Raw genomic sequence first — 20900 nt, forward strand, 5'->3', positions numbered from 1 at the left:
GAATTCTTGTAAGAAGTTCAAAGAAAGAACTTGCTAAAAAAAAACAAACAAACAAAAAAAACACATCACCAAGTTCAAATTCCAAGAAGGAACTGGGTCTCTCAATGGATGTGTAATGCCCCTCAAGCAATAGGAAATCTCAAACTGGGCTGATAAAGGCTTGCCTTGTGCATGCTTTCTATAACAAATTATAGCTGCCTTGTGAACCTTTAAAGAGTCTAAACCTTTGGATAGGCCATCCTGAAGAAATTCTAGAATGCAGGGGATCAAAGAAGACCTTGGCCCCATCCAGTTGAGTGAACACCAATGTTCAAAAAATCTTCCAGACTCAAATATACATGAAGGACACAGATGGTTTTCTTGCTTTTAGAAGTATATCCACCACTTGTTGAGAGTACCTTTGCTTGCTTAAACTCAACCTTTCAAGGGCCAGGCCATAAGAGAGAAGCAAAAATAATCGTTATGAAGGATGGGATGCTGAGAGAGAAGATTTTTGTTTTCAGGAAGCTGTAACAGAGATCCATCCAGCAGTCTTATTATATCCATGTACTATTGATGTCTTGGCCAATTTAGAGCGACTAGAATTACCAGACACGGATGCTGAACAACTCTCTGCATAATTTTTCTTGCCATTGGCCACAGAGGGAAAATATATAGAAGGGACTCTGTCAGCCAATGTTGTACTAGTGCATCCAGACCTGATGATCTCTTGTCCTTCAGGCGACTGAAAAATCTTTGTCCTTTTGCATTCATGGAGGAAGCCATTAAATTTATTAGTGGAGTTTCCACTTGAGAATTATCAGATTGAAGGTCTCTTGAGACAAAGACCATTCTCTCAGATCAATCATATTCCAACTGAGAAACTCTGCCTGGATGTTGTTCATGAAGGCTGAAAGGTTCCTCAAATGTCTTTCCACCCACTGAAGAAGCAGACTCGCCTCAACTACCTGAAGGCTCTTTATGCCTCCTTGATGAGTCATATAAACAACAACTGTTGTAGCATTGTCTGACAAAATGTTCACTGTTTGTCCTCATTTCAGGCCCGCTGAATTGCTCTGTTCTCCAATCGATTTATAGACCACCTTGCTTCTTCCTGTGATCATGAACCCTGTGCAAACTGGTCCATACAGTGAACTCCTCAACCGCAGAGGCTGACATCTGCTACTGTTGTCCAAAACGGAGGGTCCAGGTCAACTCTTTTCTTTAGATTTTTGGGGTTCAACCACTAATGGAGACTAACTCTTGCTTGAAGAGACACAGATAGCCTCAGAGAAATACTGAGTCTGTGGGTCCCATCTGGACAACGCCGCTTTCTGAAGAGGGAGCTAGATACAGAGCTGCTGCCATAAATAGAGAACCTGCAGATGCCATCATACTGATGGATATCTGTCAGTGAGCGAACCTGTAGCTGCAATTTTTGTATCCTCTGAGGTTATAACCTCACAATCCCTTCTTTCATATTGAAAAGTGGTCACAGATACTTTAATTTCTGAGAAAGAATGAGGCTGCTCTTGGAGTAATTCACTACCCAGCCTAAATTTTGCAGAAAATATGCTTTCTTGCTCTGACTATGCTCTTATAAGCCAATTGTCGAGATACTAGTGAACCAAAATTCCCTGCTTTCTTAATGCTGCCACCACCATTACCATTACCTTTGAAAAGGTCTGTGGAGCTGTGACAAGGCTAGAGAAAAGAGCTTGAAACTGAAAATAATCTAAAACTGAAAATCATAGGTACTGCTGATGATTATTCATTATGGGAATATGAAGATAAACTTCCATGAGATCTAAGGAAATCAAAAACTCTGTGCTCTCCTTACTGTCACTATGATTGATCTTAAAGATTCCATTCTAAAATGAGAGATCTTGATATCCATTAACCCCTTTAAATCCAAAATGGGACAAAAATACTTGGCGTGTGGTATTAATGTGATATACTTTGATTGTGTAATTATAGTTAAGCTATAGTTAAAAGTAGTTAGTGGCTTTGACCACAATTTATAAGATAGGCTCGACCTAATACATGTGATTTTAAATTTAAACATTGTAATTACACAATCAAAGTATATCACATTAATACCACACGCCAAGTATAAACATAAAAAAACCACGGGCGGGAGGAGGTTGGTTGATGATTAAAATTATAAACACCGCTGGATGCGGTGATATATGAAATTATATGAAACCTTCCTCTTCTCTCCTCAAAAATTTTCTGTTTCTTTAAAAATGTTTTCATGTTTAATTTTGATATAGATACATAAATCCTGATTTGACACACTCATTATATGAGTTGATTTAGATTCATATTTATATATCAATAGACTAGTTGAGATTCAATAAAGGAGGTGATATCGTGTATGAATGACATTAGTATTATATCCCTTTAGAGAGCATAGATAGTGCATCGTTGTTAGGTATCTAAATTAGAAGCAAAATATGGGATGGATTTAGGGATTGAACTCTGCCCTGAACTGAAAAAGCTTGATGCAAGCATTTCCAAAACTCCATTGAAAGAGAGACCCAAGCTGCAGAATAATCATCTACAACACTCAACTAGGAGTTGCATCGGCATAAATTTGATCAACAGGAATTAGAGGTTCTTTCTCCCTGTCATTCCTTTGTGGTGACAAAATGGCTGACACCGGGGGAGGAGTTAAGATGGCGGCCTAACACCGTCATTGCTCTGCTTAGCGCTTTTCTGAAATTCTGTTTCCACGAGCTTTTACCTTCAAATGGAAAGCTCACCACAGCCTCAGAGGAGGCGTACCTGAGCCCACTTGACGTCAGACCTCCACCGTCAGTGCGGGACGGGCCGCAGCAGCTTGTCGGGCAGAGTCCCGGTGGGGTTCCTCAAGCCGCTGACACTGAGGGAGCAACTGCAAAGCATGTTCCCGTGCTGGAGACTGCAATGGGAAGACCAGTCGTGCCCCTGCTGGATGAAACATCTTGTGGGGCGAGCGGTGGAGCAGAAGGTGAGAGGCAGATGGTGCCTGGAGAGAAAACCTTCGCATTTATCCAGAAACCAGCTGTGGTCACCCTTGAATTAATATGGGACCTTGTTACAAATATGGGTAATGCTTTCTCTGAATGTTCTTCTAAGATTACTACACTATCACAATAACTTGAGACTGTATGCAAAAATGTGTTACAACACCAGGATAATCAGCAAAAATGTATTCATTTTGAAGTGGAGAAAAAAGCAATTAAGGGAATACAAAGTTCTTTAATTCAAGATAGTGATCTTCTGAATAGAAGAATTGAATTTGTTGAAAAGAGGCTGAGACACCGAAACTTTCATTTTCTAAACTTTCCAAGGGTGGTGGGGGGAATTACTACATTTTACTTTAAAGAGATTTTTTCTCGAAATGCTAGAATTTTCCTTGGAAGCGATCCCCCTCCTTGGATAAAGTATATTTTCTACCATCTGGTTTAGGATCTCAAATGTAAGCACCGGCTATTGATTTGGATAATCTTACAGATTATCTGGAATCTAATTATGAAGTGATAGAAAGAGCTACATTGCTGGTTTCCTTCTTAACTGATAGTGACTTGAGTGCTGTTATGAAGAAGTGCTTCAAGAAATCTAATATACTATTCATGGGACAATCTGTGAGAATTTTCCCGGACTTGGCCAAAATCACACAAGAAAGAAGGAAGGGCTTCTTGGCTTTGAGGCAGGATACCTTGGCCATAGGGGCATCCTTCTTTCTGAGGTATCCGTGCAAATGCCTGGTCAAGTTCAAAGGAGATAATTTTGTGTTTCTCTCGCCAGAGCAACTTAAAAAGTTTATTGATTCTAGGAGAGTGTCACCATGTGGTGTGATCAATGTTATGACGTAAAATATTAGTAGCTGTGTTAAGCTATGTCTTTTCAAGTATATGTTTCTTATACTCTCCTTGATTTAAGCTTGCCTCCCCCTGAGGATTGGGGTCTATTGGATATGGTGTGTAGTATGGGAAAATGGTATTCCTTTCCCTTTTTCTTTTAGTTTTTATTGCCTAAATTGATGTATCACATTTCTGAAGCAAAGTGGATTCTTTGGGGCGGATTTTAAGAGCCCTGCTCGCGTAAATCCGCCCGGATTTACGCGAGCAGGGCCCTGCGCGCCGGTGCGCCTATGTTCAATAGGCCTACCGGCGCGCGCAGAGCTCCGGGACTCGCGTAAGTCCCGGGGTTTTCCGAGGGGGGCGTGTCGGGGGCGGGGCCGAGTGGCGCGCCGTTTTCAGGGCGGGCCCGGGGGCATGGTTTCGGCCCAGGGCGGTCCGGGGGCGTGGCCGCGCCCTCTGGAACCGCCCCCGGGTCTCGTCTAGGCGTGCCAGCGGCCCGCTGGCGCGCGGGGATTTACTTCTCCCTCCGAGGCCGCTCCGATTTCGGAGCAGCCTCGGAGGGAACGGAGGTAGGCTGCGCGGCTCGGTGCGCGCCGGCTACACGAAATCGGTAGCCTTGCGCGCGCTGATCCAGGATTTTAGCGGCTACGCGCGTATCTACTAAAATCCCGCGTACTTTTGTTGGCGCCTGGAGCGCCAACAAAAGTACGCCAACGCGCCGTTTCTGAAAATCTACCCCTTTGTGAAATAATTTTTGAAATTTCAATAAATTTAAAAAAAAAATGGCTGACACCAACATGTCTGAAATCTTGCTGACTAAAAAGTACTGTATTAGAGAAACCTGTTGAAACTGATCACCCCGAAACAGTGTTACTCTCATTATTGAGTCCCCATTGCTCTTGACATGCACGGAATAGCTTTTCTAAGCTCCCTCAGTGAAGCCTCTTTGTGCCGCAGATACAGCACAGGCTTCTTCCCACGCTCAAAAGAGAAGGACATCACAGCATTTCAACCTAAACGTGGCAGAGGACAAAGTTCAAGTCCAATATTCACTCTCCAAAGGAAAGCAGAGTTGCTTACCTGTAACAGGTATTCTCCTAGGCAGCAGAATGTTAGTCAACACACATGGGTGACATCATCGGATAGAGCCCAGCACGGAACTTTGATCTCAAAGATTCTAGAACTCTCAAACAGGCCCTACTGAGCTTGTGCAGCTGTAGTCATCACCCTGCCCCCCTAAGCAGAGTCCCTCAGTCCATAACATAGCTAATACATGGAGAAACCAAATTCCAGGGGAATTTGACCAGGATTTCATGAGGACTAACATCATGCTGTCCTAGGAGAATACCTGTTACAGGCAGTAACTCTGCTTTCTCCTAAGACAAACAGGAGGTAGTCCTCACACGTGTGAATACCTAGCTGTGTGGAAAACTACACAGTGCTGAAGCACTACCTCCCTCCTTTGCCCGAGAGGCAGCCCACCCCACCAGTGGTCCAGGCTGAAGAAGATTTGGGTTCTATAAAGAAATGTCATGCGCAGCAGCGGTGCCTAAGGCAGAGGATTGAAGTGAGTGCAAGCAGAAGCAAACTCCGCATCATGGAAAACAGTACAAGCAGGGTTCCTGAAAAGTAAACCCTGACAACAGTAGGTATAGAATTCCTGGATATAGGAAGAACCCAGAGATGAGACAAGAGAAAGACCCTTGCACAAAGATTGCACAGTTTCCTTCAGTGTTAAGGACAACAGAAAAACAACTGGGGCCCGAAAACCCACCAGAAGAAACTGCAGTCCACTGACATCCGAAGGACCGAATGTCTCTGCAGAAGAAAGCCCAGGTATGGCTGGTAGGCATAATGGGCGGAAAAACTCCAAGCAACGCTTGGAGAACAAGCAGCAAGCCATGGCAGGGCCTGGGATAGACAGTACGTGCCAAAGCAAATCTAGCTGACCACGCAGGGCAGCGCAAGGTTTCCGGGGATGAGGGGCAATCCCCGAAACAGACCTTAGCCCAAAACTCCCAAGCAGGGAAATGAGATAGGCCTGAAGCTCACCCAAGAGAACTTGTCAAGAGCAGGTTCATCTATCCTGTCACAGGATAGCACAGGGAAACAGGAAGGGCCTTTGGACAAATTAGAGAAATGAGAAAGCTAAAGTCAGTGTTGGCCAGAGCATGGCGAAAAACATGGTGTATCCCTTCCCGGAAGGTATACAGAAGATATACCACAAGTGCCTTAGCTTGTACTCCACTCCCCCTGACAAACCACCGGAAGTCGGAAGGGGCGAAGAACACAAGGAAGCAGACCAGTCACTGCCAGGGCAAGCACCAGTCACCAGGGTGTCTCTCAGCCCCAAGCAAACAACTCACTGCTGAATCCAGCAGGGAGTTACCCACTGAGATACAGCCCTCAGCCTGCTAGGAACAGCGGAAACTGAGTGTGAATAATCCAGGGGAGAAATCCCAAAAACTCATAAGAACATAAGAAAATGCCATACTGGGTCAGACCAAGGGTCCATCAAGCCCAGCATCCTGTTTCCAACAGTGGCCAATCCAGGCCATGAGAACCTGGCAATTACCCAAAACTCCACTAGGAGACGGGAAGCCGGGGAGTTGCATGCACAGGATTTCATTACCAGCCCGGAAACTCGAAGAGCACCAGAGAAGGCCCAGAGCGATCTCTGAGCAGAATGCCAAGCACCCGGCAGAGGTATCACTACCCCAGCCATGAGTGCATATACTTCCCCCCCAAGGAAGCATGTGGTCCTGCAATGGACGATCGCTGCATGACCCACGACGACTGTCTGCAGACAGGGTGATCCTGAAAAAGGGGAAGAATAGCTTGCACGCTACCAAGAGCAAAGAGCAGCGCCTCTGTTGCGGGGTCTCTTTGCCCCCAACCCACTCAGCCATGGACATGGTGAATGGGTGAAAGCCATGCTTGCCCATATGATGGACTAGAACTCTCCTCACAGAGGATCATCCCCGCAGACAAGAATGACTGTCAATAACAGTCCTAAGAAAAGACGCCCACAGAGTCCAGCAGGTATCAAAGTGACTCCTGAACAGCAGAAACCCTGGAGGGTTACTGGGGAGCAATACTGGACAGGCTCCCTCGTGAATAGACCTGCTACGACTTAGAGCGATCAAGAAAGTGTGCTACCCTTGACCAGTTCTCAGGGCTGGCCCCAGCCAGAGCAGTGCCATCACTTTTCTGGGAACGGAGAAACGAGGGACACCCCTTGAAGGGATGCACAGTCTAGTGTCCAGAGCAGAGCCCATAAGGGTTGCCTTGGAACTCAGTCAAATCTCCCCTTCCAGAGAGGAGAGGGAGCAATAGAATCGGGGCCTCCTGATTCCGAAAGACCTTTCAACTCCCCAGAGGAGAGATGAGGCACAATCACTGAGCACTGAGGAATCGAAGCAACCAACCACCACAGGCAGCCAGCCTCAAATGGGAGAAGTCGCCACCATAATCCATGGAGTGGCCCCAGCGAAAATGGTCCAACAACCTCCGCTGCTGTTCCTGGCCTTCAAGGAGACACACAGATTCAAAAAATTGAGGCTCCCGGTTCACAGAAAAATTTGCCAGAGATAGAGCCTCAGGGGCTTCCTCACAAAAAAGGGGTTTTGGATACAGTAGAGTTTGAAAGACACATTCCTCTGCTGAGGGAGAAGAGGACTCCCAAACCATTCTCCCATTGTCTTCTCCCCTCAGGGCCCGACTAGGAATGCAGTCTTAGGTCAGTCCTGTGGCTGCAGGACACAACCTGTTGTGTCTGCCTGGAGGGAAAAGCACACATACACAGTGACACCCAGATAGCAGAGGGCGACCGGAGGAACAAGCCCCCTGCTGAAAAAGCACGCTGAGCGGTACACTCATGCAGTGGTATCCCATCCTGTGGATGGCGGCACACGTATGATCCCCATGCGCCGTGCCAGTGGGTAGAATCCCATGCCACAGTGAGGACAGAGCACCACGTGCCAGAGTCGGTGGCTACACGCTGCTCCACGACAAAACACAGAGTGTATGAGGACATCTCCCCTGCCAGTGCTCCTCAGCATTGTGCGATGCAGAACTGATGAGGAGGTTGAGACCATGACGGGACAATGGCAGAACCCTGGCATGGCTGAGGACTGCACAGACCGGGAGAATGCCGCCTGCCACTGCCCGAGGCACTTGGAGTAAATGTCTAACTTTTCCCGACTGCACATGCTGAGCACCAATGTCACAGTAACTCCCAGCGGATTGAAGAAGAACAGTGTGACGACAGCATCCCCAGAACCATTGGTGCTCTGGGTAAGGAATAGTGGAGGGTGGTGGTCTATGGCATCAACCCCTCCAGTACCTTATAACGCTTTGAGAGGTGGGCCCTTGAAACTGCGTCGGGAATGGCTCACCCTCAATTCGCTCAGGAAACGACAGCAGTAAAGTCCCTGGTGACCGAAGGTGCCCATGGGATTCTGTGTTCATGTCCTGCCGCCTCCAGCCGCAGCTACTGGTGCCCAGAGCGGTGACGGTGCCTGTAGGGGCCCATGGTACTTTCACACTCATCAATGCAAAGCCACAATGAGGGCACCCAACAACTCTGTACCCAGAGTTCCAATAGCGCTTGACCGAGCCATAATCAGTTTGACAGCATATAGCACCATTCCTGGCACCACAGGCACACGTGGACACTGACCACCCAGTGGCCCAAAGGAGCCAATGACCACCAGCACCATCAACTGTTCCCCTCGGCTCACTTATTCGCCCGAGGACATCGATTCTGCAAACTTTATGGTCTCACAAGTACTAAGGCTGACGAGAGCTTTGCTAGCACCCATTAACATCATTGGTGTATGCATCCTGGTGGGTCCTCCAATGCTGAGATCATTTGCAGCCATGGTCCAATAGCCGTAGGCCATGAAGACACAGCACAGAGCTCCGCAGTGCCTCGTAGAGGACACCACCAAGGAGCCTCGAGGGCACGGGACCACTATTGACAAAACGGCCCTAATAAGCAGATCAGGAGGATTTCCACACTATGCTCGGATGCCCCAGCTTACCAGGGTACCTCGAGCAGACACTGCAATCCCTGCGCTCGATCCGTTCATTGCCAAAAAACCCTGCCACCCAAGGGCTGCAGGCTCACATGGGGGCCTCCAAAACATGGTCCATGACCTTAGAGATGACCAGGGCACTCAATGGAGAACCCAGTACCTGGTCAGTGGTGCCCCTCCATGTGTCTGGACTAATCTGGCTGGACAAAAAGAAAACAGCTGATATAGATTTCATTCACGCTCTGGTCTTCTTTTAAAAAGAAAATGAATTAAAAATTGCTAAACTGACATAAAAAAAAAAAATTAAAATTAAAAATAAAATAAAAAGAAGCAATATAAAGACTATCCACATGCCTTGCCTGTGAAGAACTCACAGAAATGTTCAGCTCCTAAAGTCAAAAAACATTTCTGTGAGAATGCTTTACAGGAAGACATGTGGTTAGTCTATATAGTTTCTTTATATTCTCCATTTAAGAGTTTTTAATTCATTTTCTTTTTTAAAAGAAGACCAGAGTGTAAATGAAGCTTATAGCAGTTTCTTTTCTTTTTGTCCAGGCAGACATATGGGTTGTGCTCACTGACTAGCAGATGGAGAGAGAGAGAGAGACCTCACAGGTTGGCTAACGTCATCCCTTATCCATGCTGACCTCAGCCTGCCAGTGGGTAGGCAAGCATATGCCGTGCTGTGGAATAAAAGTCTGAATAGACTAACAGGAATTCTTCAGGAGGCAAATATGTACACTCGAGAGGCAGTGAGTCCCATACGTCTCTTCCCAATGAGGGTGGTGAAATGCAAATGACAGATCCTGGGCTGTGGCAGCAATACATGCTAACTACATTCCTTCCCTGGAAAGCACACAATCCCTGCCAACCATCTCACCCATCAGTCTTCTTATTTCCCTCCCCTCCAACAACCTGGGCAGTCCTCTTGTTTCTCTTTCAGCACCTTCCCTGTATTCCCCCTACTCTCCTTCCCTCCTCTCCTCCACTCCAAAGCCTTTAACTCTTCTCCCAGGCCCTTGCTGGGCTAATGATGCCTCCTCCTTCCCACCCCTCACCCTTTTGGGCTCTGATCAAGATAGAAGCTGCTGCCTAGCCCTCCCAAGCCTTTATCAGAGCCAAAAAACCTCGTCATCTCACCCACTAAGAAAATCCACTAGGAAAGCAAATATTCTAAACCCCGATTATGGGCTTAATTTGCCTTCACAATCTGCTTCTGTAATACCACCTCTGTTTAAAGTTCCCCCAGTTACATTCAAAGTCACTGAGTGAGGGAAGTCAGCCCAAGGACCACGCCAAACAAAAAGTTGCTGGGTTTGCTAGATACCTGCACCCCTCCATTGCAGTGCTCCGATGTCAGGATGAGTCCAGGCAGGTTGCTGGGTAGATCCAGACGCCTGAAGTACCAGACCAGGTTCCAGAAGATGATGGGGTGCTGATTGATGAAGGTGGACGTGTGGATCACCTGATCTCCTTCGTGTTCCAGCAGAGACTCCAGCTCCTTCCGCAGGACCAGAGGGCTCAGATAGGGCACAGATACGGGCTGAGGGTTGTACCGCTTCTCTAGTGGATCCTGCAAGGACAGCAAAAGGTTGTGGTTAGAAACACCTCCAATTGGGAGGGGTCAAGTTGATTGCCAGCCTGCCTCTATTCTTACCTCCTCTTTAAAATTACCTGAACCCTGACTTTTAGTACTTTCTTTTACAGTGTGTGTGTCATGAATTTAGCTCCCCAGGATAATTACCACACATAAGCACGGGCTTGGTTTCAGGCAAACAGTGGGTGTCTTAAGATGAGCGATTGAAACTGAAATGTCAAGCTTACAAGTCTCACTGGCTCTGAAATTATAGATTTTGTTTTCAGCCCTGAATACGCAGAAAACAACAGTGAGGATGAGGAAGAGCAATCACAAGAGAAAACGACAATGGATTAAGTTATATCCACTACAAGCCAACTGGTAGGCCTCCTGGAGTAGAAATCATATTACCCAGCAGGATATCATCCTGACATAGCGGCTACAGGAAAAGCTCATAAAAGAGAACCCTAATTTATGAGACAGATGACATTAATGGAGTTATTCAGGAAGACATCAAGTAACTGTAGTCTACCAGAACACCATTCCCAATTCCCATCAGTTGCCAGCCTGATAGATCTTTCACATCCCCTTCTCCCAACTGAGACAATGTCTAAAACAGACAACACTGTTATTGTTGGTATTATGTGATCGCTGAACCCTTTTTATTGTTTGTTACTCAATACATACATTCTCTGAACAGTCATTGTTTCTCTATTTACTTTTTTTTTTTTTTTTTAAACATTCTTGAATAATTCCCATTATCCGGAAAAATCCATTATCCAGAATGGCCTTGGTCTCGACTATTCTGGTTAAAAAAACCCAACATTGCTGTAATTGGTTTCTAACATCGATTGAGAAGAGTAAGAAACCAGGAATATATTTTGAGAGAAAAATAGGACACGTGATCTTTTTAAGCAGGATGTAGCAACAAATGATAGGTGCATGCAGCTTTAACCCTCATTATCCTTATTGGATCTAAATGTCCTTTAGGAACACCTGTGCCATTATCTCAGCGTTTCTTAATTATATTTTTCATTATTAAAGGACATTGTCACGTACCCCTCTGTACACAATTTTCATTAACATAGCCAGTTACTATCAGCAGATTTTGGCTGTGGCATTTCTTGTGCTTGTGGTCCGACCAGACCCAGATATTAAGAATATTTTGTACCAGTAATACAAGTGGGTATAAACATTTTCAGACTGTTTTGCTTTCAAGACTATCAGGTTTGCTTTGGTCTTGCATCTAATATAGCAAATGATGGCAGGAAAAAAAAAAAAAACCAGCAAACTTAAATGGCCCATCCAGTCTGCCCAGCAAGATTTTTCTGCTGCTCTGTGAGTTACCCCCATACCTTCTGTTTAGGTTTGTAACTTACATTTGCATACACTGAAGAACCAGTGTATGCAAATCTCTCACATACCTATCAAGCCAGACTGGTTTTATCAAGCATGTATATTTTTCTCTGCAGCCTCCGCAGATGGCAGAAACCATTCTGCCATCTCTTCTGCAAAGTGTCAGTGACACAGAGGAGGAGAATACCCCCGCTGTCTCTGATATGGAATGTGAAGATTATCTTTCAGAAGAAAGCTCCTCTGCATCTGAGGCAGAGAAGAGGCCCATAGTTCCTGTACCTCGGGCTAGAAGTGGAAGAACACCAGCAAATAACAGATAATTATGGATTGTAACCAAAACAAAAGGAAGGGTGGATAATTTGGACTGCTGTAGAAAAATAAAAAGGAGGCCAATGACATTTTTTCCAACATCTTGGATATTGCTGCCATACGGGCCGATACAGTACAGTGCGCTCCGACGGACCGCACTGTTAATCCGCCATTGGACGTGCGCTTTCGACGAGCTAGCATTACCCCTTATTCAGAAAGGGGCCGAAAATGCGCGTCTAATCCCCCGAACCTAATAGGGCCATCAACATGCAAATGCATGTTGATGGCCCTATTAGGTATTCCCAAAGGTAGGCGCTAATTTCTTCGGGCACCGAGAAAGTGCACAGAAAAGCAATAAAAGCTGCTTTTCTGTGCACCCTCCGACTTAATATCATGGCGATATTAAGTCAAAGGTCCCAAAGGGTAAAAAAAGTAAAAAAAAAAAAAAAAATTTAAAGACGGCCTGTGGCTGTCAGGTCGAAAACAGGACGCTCAATTTTGCCGGCGTCCGGTTTCCGAACCCGTGGCTGTCAGCGGGCTCAAGAACCGACGCCGGCAAAATTGAGCGTCGGCTGTCAAACCTGCTGACAGCTGCTGCTCCGGTCCAAAAGGAGGAGCTAGGGACGCACTAGTGTCCCTAGCGCCTCCTTTTGCCTGTTTTTACCGCCGGGCCTCATTTAAATACAGAATCGCGTGCACAGGAGAGCAGGCATTTGCCCGCTCTCCCGCGGACTTTACTGTATCGGCCTGATAGACAGCTACATTGTTTGGCTACCCAACAACCCCACCTGGTATGTCAGCACAATCTTGAGGAGGCAGCAGCAGCAGTTTGAGAGAATAGGGATGGCTGCTCAGACTGCTAGATCTGAAGACAGCATTTAAAGAAAGTCATTAAAGGGGCAATGCTGGTCCTCGGATACACATTGCCACAACCAGCAGTAGATGAATTTACTAGTAATACATTTAAAACTAATAAGAGAAAATATATATATCTTTTTTTTACTCAACACAATTAAGCTCTGGAATTTGTTGCCAGAGGATATGGTGAAAACTTTTAGTGTACCTGCTTTTAAAAAATAGTTTAGATGAATTCCTGGAGGAAAGGTCCATTAAACCATTATGAAGGTGGAGTTGCAGTAATCCACTGCTTATTCTTGGGATAAGCAGCTTAGACCCAATCTATCCCTTGGGATCCTGCCAGGTACTTCTGGCCTGGATTGGCCACTGTTGGAAACAGGATGCTGGGCTTGATGGACCCTTGGTCTGACCCAGTATGGCATGTTCTTATGTTCTATGTTCTTAATCTGCCTCTATCAGAAATGCTGTGCTCTCTGCCCCAGGGCAGAGGACCGTAAGTGTAGAAAATGATGCAAGGTGTGCAGATGATATGTATGAGGAGACCTTGTCACTACAAACTGATTTGTGATGACTGCAGTTAAAAGAATATTCGCCTTTGGATTGGACTTTTATCCAGCTAGGAAACACCATCTATTTTGCCAGCTCCAGTTGACTTCAGGTATGATGGGAACTGTCACAGTTTATATATAATCTACTGTAAATATGATACAGTACATATTAAAATTAAAATGTTTGATTTATTAGTTTTAAACTTATTTCCTGTTAAAAATGCTTATTTTAATTGTAAAAGTTGAATAGGTTTGTTTTTCAAACTAACTTTTTCACTAATTACAGGGGGGTAGGAGGAGGCCTAAGTCCAAAAGTCCCAAGAACATGCAAAATAATTTTTTTCACAGGAGAAGAGGGGTTAAAGATTAGAAATATAAATTATTAAAAAATTTTTACTTGATGAAACACTTTCTTAATCCACTAAACCAAAACAATGTACAATAAAACCTGTCAAATTAAAACAACATAACATTATTATAGCCATTAACATAAAAGCAAAACTAAATATATGTGGGTCTATATTCAGCCATTGGCCGGTTAACTTCAAGGCTACTGTGATAAAATTTATTAGAGGCATCTGTTTAGTGGAAATTTACCAGAAGGGTTCCAGGAGGCACTGCTAGGTCTTGAAACTGTCTCACACTTAGATAACAGAAAAGACAAATGTATCTCTTTGTAGTTTTAGGCAACAAATGAAGAGTTATAAATGCATGTCTTCAAGGTTAGTTAGTTTTCTCAGGACACTTACACTTAGGAATGTTAATGTCAGCAAATGTTTTTCACCTTGTGATCTTAAATCAAAGGAGGGTTGTACTAATCTCTTGGGCAAAAGTGTATTTAAGTAAAGTCAATTTGATACCTGATTAAGTCAAACTTTGGAGCTGGCTTCCTTATGTGCATAAGAAATAACGGCTTTTGATAATGAGAAAATACACAGTCTCTGTTGTCCTCGTGTCCTTGGTAAACCTTTTCATTGCAGATGGTGCATTGTTCCGGGAATTGAAGAAGGGATGTTGGCCTAAGCACGGCAGCTGGAGAGAGGACGCCTGCTGACCTGAAGCAGGACAGCACGGCCCGAGAGCCCCTCTCTCGATTCCAACGGAATACAGGACACAAGATCCCTGAAGGAATTTTTATCCTTTTCTCCTTGTTTTTTTTGTGCTGTACCATTTGTATTGCACTAACATTGAGACCTTTAAGGGAGATGTGCTTACATATTTTTGCACTATTATGTGGAGACTAGTGTGTTCCTCTGAATTATAAAGCAGTCAGAATTACAAAGTAATGGTCTGACATAGCCGGCTGAGCAGGGCTCCAGGAAAGGTATTAAGGGAGTTAGACTCCTGGAAAAGAATACCGGGCCCGTTGGATTACAGGGAGGTGAAATCCCTGGGTATACAGCCTAAGGTATATAGGCTGGGAAAGTCTAGACTGGAATACAGGGAAATTGAAGTCCCTGGGAATATAGCCTAGGAAAAGGCTAGAATAAGTATGGGAAGTGCACCCCTGCTTATGGTATAAAAAAAAAAAAGAGAGAAAAAGGGGGACAAAAAGACAATAAAAGTAAACCATAAAAAGTAAATGATAAAACAGAAGGGGGATAACAAAGGGAATTTTGATTTCTTGGGAAATCTTGAATACATAGAATGTTTTGTGATACAAAAGAGTGTCTGTAATCAGACAAAGGATTGCTACTTGAGAAAAAAAAATGGGAGATTTACCCAGCAAGGAAATACCAGAACCATCATTAAAAACCCCTGCCCATTATATGTGGAAACATTATGGGCCAGAAGCAGTGCGATATATGTTTGATTGGCATCATGCTACTAAGGGGGAAATTTCCAGCTGAAGGTACTTTTGAAAAGCTGTAACAATTAGATTTTTTTGTTAGATGGTTCCCATAGATGGTTCCTGTACAATCTCTGCATTAGTTACAGCTCCTGCATACAAGGAAACAGTGTCTATTAGGATGCAAGGCAATTTAGAGGGCTGCTTATATATCAATTAGGAAAAGTATTATGACTGTAAATAAACTAGTAGTTGAAGAATAAAGTGAACATTTTTCATCTATTAGAAATTCTATTAGAAATTCTTGCTTCTGCAGTAAGAACATGTTTTTACTATTTGCCTTGACTCTGGATATTATCTATTGGCATTCCTGCTTCCTGCTCTGCACTATAGAATTGTGAGACATGTTTGTGCAAAATGTGCTCATCTGAAGTTATTTTCATATAACAATTAGATTTAGAAAGGCTATGAGTATTTAATTTATTATCAGAAAGGGATATACTGCTTTTCCTTGTTCCAGAATTAAAAAGAATTCCTCGAGGAATTAATGATTGATTGTTTTCTAGATTTATTAAACATATTCAGAAAGTGACAAAAAAGAATGTGTGTCCTTTTGCAGTTAATGCTGGGATCATATGTAAGTCTAGCACTAGTCCTGGTGACCAGGCTTTGATAACATGTCTGACTGGACTAGTTATGACAGTTTAATGTTCCAGTACAATTACTGAACCACACAGACACTGTAGATTTAAGGGAACTTATAGCATTAGTATAAAATTCTGATTTGATTTCAGAGATCGTTAACTGGCTTTTCCAGAGAAGGGTGGAAAATGTCAGGAACTGTTTGGGGAATATGGGGGCTCCTCTATTGGGGATACTGACAATTTGCTGAAGAAGCAATTACTAGGGTTAAAATTTAAACTTGAAGGACACAGGGAGTAAAGGGGTTAGCAGCAGAGAGAAAGGGGGCGAGTGGGGGATGCAGCAAAGTGTTTCTCAGGAGAAGACACAAAAGGAGGAGAAAACTCCATTCAATGAATTAATCTTTCAGTTTAAAAACAGATTGGTGAGGAATTAAAAGATATTTAGCAAGAATGTTTAATTTTGTTTACAGTGAATAGAAATCTGTATCTTGTCAGTACAGGGAATACAGAACTGAATGAGCTCTTCCTTTTTGGAAAGAGATTTGTTTGTTTGAACATTGCGTTACTACTATAAGTTTTTTGAAGGTGCGAGTAAGTGTAACTGATGGAGGAAGTTATTGTATGGTAATGTTAATTATATATATTCAATGCTAAAGTATTTATCAATTAAAAATTGTGTCATATCCTAATGATACCAGATGTATCACACCCCTGTTTTTCTAAGTGTCTGCAATTAGAGTTAATCACTCGAAAACAAATCCTGGCCAGTAAGGATTCAGAATTAACCATGACTTATAGAATTTATAATGTCATGCATTCTACCTCACCTGACAGTTATCCTAAGAAGTTAAGATACTTCAGTATGTTAATGATCTCCTTTGTATGTGTTTCCTGCATTCATTAGGTCTTAAGGTAGTAAAAGGTAACCTTCAAATGTGTCAATTATAAATGAAATATTTAGGTCTCTCGCTATGCATCTCTGTTTAGCACACGCTTTGTTCAAAGTTTTAAACCATGCAAAGACCCAGGTAATTACCTTGGAACGCATGACGAGGTATGAACTCCTTTTACAATCAGGAAATATTATCTTTCATCATTCATCACTGTTCTGCCCTCACCTCTGCTACTTTACTACCAGAAATAATTGACTTAGAAGAAACCCCAGACAATGACTCTGCAGTTAGTATAACTGTGTTTAAAAAAGGACTGGATAAGTTCTTGGAGGAGAAGTCCATTACCTGCTATTAATTAAGTTGACTTAAAAAATAGCCACTGCTATTACTAGCAACGGTAACATGGAATAGACTTAGTTTTTGGGTACTTGCCAGATTCTTATGGCCTGGATTGGCCACTGTTGGAAACAGGATGCTGGGCTTGATGGACCCTTGGTCTGACCCAGTATGGCATTTTCTTATGCTAATGGAATATGAATTGCAGCCCAGGGAAGGCTTAAAAGATATCCCTCTTTCTAATGCTGACACAGTTTATTTTGTAGATGGCTCCGCTCTCCATGATACAGGTTCACTGAAGGTTGGATATGCTGTATGTACCCAGCATCATTCTCCTCCTCCTTTCCCAACTATTCAATATGGCAGCAAAGGGAACAGGATTGGGTGCAGATGCTGAACTGAGCAGTCCTGCTCCGGGTAGCAGCTTGAGCTCCCTGCTACACAGCAAATTTATTTATTTATTTATTTATTGGTTTTATATACCGACATTCATCAATGATATCACATCGGTTAACAGTAAAACAGTAAACTACGCATAAGATGCGTTTGACATAAAACAGGCGAGAAAATATATGCATTATAAACTACACTTAAGTTGCATTGTGAACTTAAGTGTTTTTTTTAAAACTTTATTTGTAGGCTCAGCCTACACTAGCCAGAAAAGAGCCTGAGTGGAGGATGAATAAAAAAGACATAGAAGAACCAATCCTGGAAACCCTCTGGTCCATGCCCACTGGGGGAAGATCAAACTATTAGTATTTTCACCCCAGGAGTCCACAGCTTTTTCCACAAGGATTCCCGATTGTCAGGCCAGAATCTGATTTCAGAGCAGCCCTGGCAAGCTACCTGCCATCTGCCGAAGACAGAGAATACTGGCAGCCTGAGATAAGCATGGGACCATATATAGGTTGATATCAGCTAACCAGATGCCCTCTGCTTCCATCTTCTGGCTGGGGAGCATAACCCACTTGTCTGATGGGATAAAGACTTTTTTGTTTTTTTTCCCAACTAAGGGGGCTGATGCGATAAAGTGCACCCAGTCTAGTGCACAGGTTTCCACGCAGTTGGATGCGCTAGACTAGCACCCGATGCAATAAGGAGATTAGTGCATCCAAAACTCACCCAAACAAATGTGTAGCTGAAAGCACTCATTACATGTAAATTCCTTGTAGATGAGGCTATAGGAAAATTGGTTCTAACCTGCTAATCTTTGTTCCTGTAATACCATAAATCAGTCTAGACATGTGCGTTTTGCACCCCTACCAGTAGATGAAGGCAGAGAACAAAACTGAGGCACTGCTACATAATCGAGAGTGCCACCTGCAGTCCCTCAGTATTTCTCTGTCTCCAGCAGATGGTAGAGATGCAAACCTGCCGTCTGACAAAAAAAAAGAACAGTTAGAGAGAGAGACATTTTTAGGAGAAGTTCCAGAGGCTCTCTGAGGTGTTAGGCTCCTTCGTGGACCATCCCTCAGGTTGAGCAGGGTGACCAAGGGGTTGGAAACCCCTGGCTGGTGTTTGTCCTCGGCTGGCCGGAGGCCTTGATAGTCAGGGAACTGGTTCCCTCAGGGCTTCTGAGGTCTCCTCCTGAGTGTTCAGGGAAAAAAAAAAAAAAAAGCTTCTCTGCATGGATACTATGAGGAGCTCGTTTTGACTCTTGAATGTGACTGAGTTTGATGGGAAGGGAGGTGGAGGGAAGGCCTGTGGGGGTGGTGTTTGTATTTGTAAAATTATTTTGTGAGTTCATGTCTTTATTGAGGACTGTAATAGATATTCTGAAAAGGTTAGTCCCTGAATAAAATATTACAAAAAAAAGCCTTAAGTGCTAAACATGTGCATATTTAATTGCTTGTAAAGCTTTGAAGTATTTCAATCAATCATATTTTATCTTTGGACCCAGCAATTTCTTCCTCCTTCCTTTGGGCTTCCAGTTTAATTGGAATTGGGGCTGAGTTTTGGAAGCCATGACCCTTCAATTCACAATTGCCCTTGGATTTTCTCCTAATTTGTATCTCCCACCCAACTCACTCTCCCCAGTCAATGCAGCAATAGTCCTCAGCTCGGGGTCAAACATCAGGGCTCGGATGTCTAAATCCGGCCACTCCGTGTTACCATTGTGCAATGACGGACACTCCCTCTCCTCCCGAGGCTGTGAAAGCTGACTCTGCAGCATCCCCGGCCCGCCTAGCAAGCAGAAGACCTGACCCAGGAATCAAACTTATCAATCATATTTTAAGATAGGATAATACCAAAATAAGTTATTCTGGCCTTCTACCTGCCATCACTGGAAACGTTTCTAGGTCTCTGTGCAGAGACAGGATAAGCCATGGCTACTCCAGCACTGATGATGGCAGGAACTTTTTTTTTTTCTTTTTAAATAACACTGAAAGAAAGGAAGCGTGTTCCCGCATTGTTTTTTAAAAAGCAGATTTCCCTTCGATGCCTCAAATTCATCACTTCCCCTGCAAGAACATATTACAAACCCTATCACGATCAACACCTACTCACCGCCACTTCCTGCAAGCTGTTTGGAAGGCTAACAGTGGAGATGCCATGGGAAGGCCGCTGCAGGAGATCGATGTTCTGTAAGGGACCCCCAACACTGTGGCTGCGAGTGAGCGATGAGCCACGCTTTGAGGGATTGCCAGGTGCTGCTGGTTTTGCAGTTTTGGGATCCTTGCATCCTGTCTCCACTATACTGCTAGTTTTACACACAAAGCACCAGGAGAGAAAATCTCAATTAGTTGCAGAGCACATCCCCATCACACTACTTTCTGCTCGATATTTCAAAAAGACAACAGCATCCTCAGGTTACTATTCTGTATCCCCAATGCACACAGCCCACGAAATAATAAACTCCCCTCACATCAATTTCATACTGGTCTCCTTCTGACAAGCTTTAATCCACTGTGCTGCTCTAAACCTGCGGGCAGCCATGTTTGGAAGGGTATCACTGACAAATCCACAGACAGAACCAACGTTCACTGATTGGATTCAGCAACTGAGGTAAGCAGTGATGTTCTTGCTAACACGGCTGCTCCCACGGGTGCAGAGAAGCTGCAGAGAAGTGGGTTTGTAGAATTGTAAATATAATATCTTCAACACAAAATTTTTAAGAAAGGAAGGAACAAGAGAATCCAGTGGCTAGAGCATGGAACTGTGCTTCAAAAATTGTCCTTGGGAAATAAGAGTTCAGGATTCCCCCTCTGCCACAGACTGTATAACTTTGAGCAAGTCATTTCTCTCTCTGCACCTCTGCAGCACAGCTGAGTAAAAGGTCTTTGCCTTAATCTAACTTTCCTGATTAACATATTACTATTTATTTTAACCAGTACAAGGTAAGTATTGTCAGGTACATACTGGAAATACTGGCCTTCCCAGCAATTCATACTTGATCAGCAATGATACATCTCTGGGATAATTTAATTTTTCTATTTTTTTTTTTTTTATATCCACATTACAGTCTCTTCCGTCCCTCCTTAGTCCTAGTTTTCTAAACATCACACCAGCGTGTGCTCCCAGCCATGAGGTGCAAGGGCTCATGCTTACTGGCTCACGGGGTGGAAAGAAACGTCCCTTCGATACTTGCTACTGTGCTTAAACCAAAGTAGTGAACTGTGCTGCACGTGACCAGGACGTTCTGGAAGATGCAGGAGTTCTGTAAAACCCAATGTGCAGGCAAGTTACAGGACGACAACTGGAAGCCACTAAAAGAAAAATGCTAG

The 20900-nt window shown here is 43.9% G+C and overlaps 1 protein-coding gene across 3 annotated transcripts in view; it reads right to left on the bottom strand.

Moving 5' to 3' along the window:
- Window positions 1-20900, bottom strand: part of DENND4C (DENN domain containing 4C) — a 233808-nt gene that overhangs the window by 21754 nt on the left and 191154 nt on the right. For 2 of the 3 annotated variants that reach the window (XM_029607072.1, XM_029607087.1), the window contains 2 exons: window positions 19684-19876; window positions 10194-10439 (listed from right to left, as the gene is read on the bottom strand). In XM_029607072.1, coding sequence (XP_029462932.1) covers window positions 10194-10439; window positions 19684-19876 — 439 coding nt within the window. The remainder of the gene's footprint in view (window positions 1-10193; window positions 10440-19683; window positions 19877-20900) is intronic. The other variant, XM_029607079.1, reaches the window with a different exon arrangement.

The sequence above is a fragment of the Rhinatrema bivittatum genome, chromosome 1 (assembly GCF_901001135.1).
Source record: "Rhinatrema bivittatum chromosome 1, aRhiBiv1.1, whole genome shotgun sequence".
Lineage (NCBI taxonomy): Eukaryota > Metazoa > Chordata > Amphibia > Gymnophiona > Rhinatrematidae > Rhinatrema > Rhinatrema bivittatum.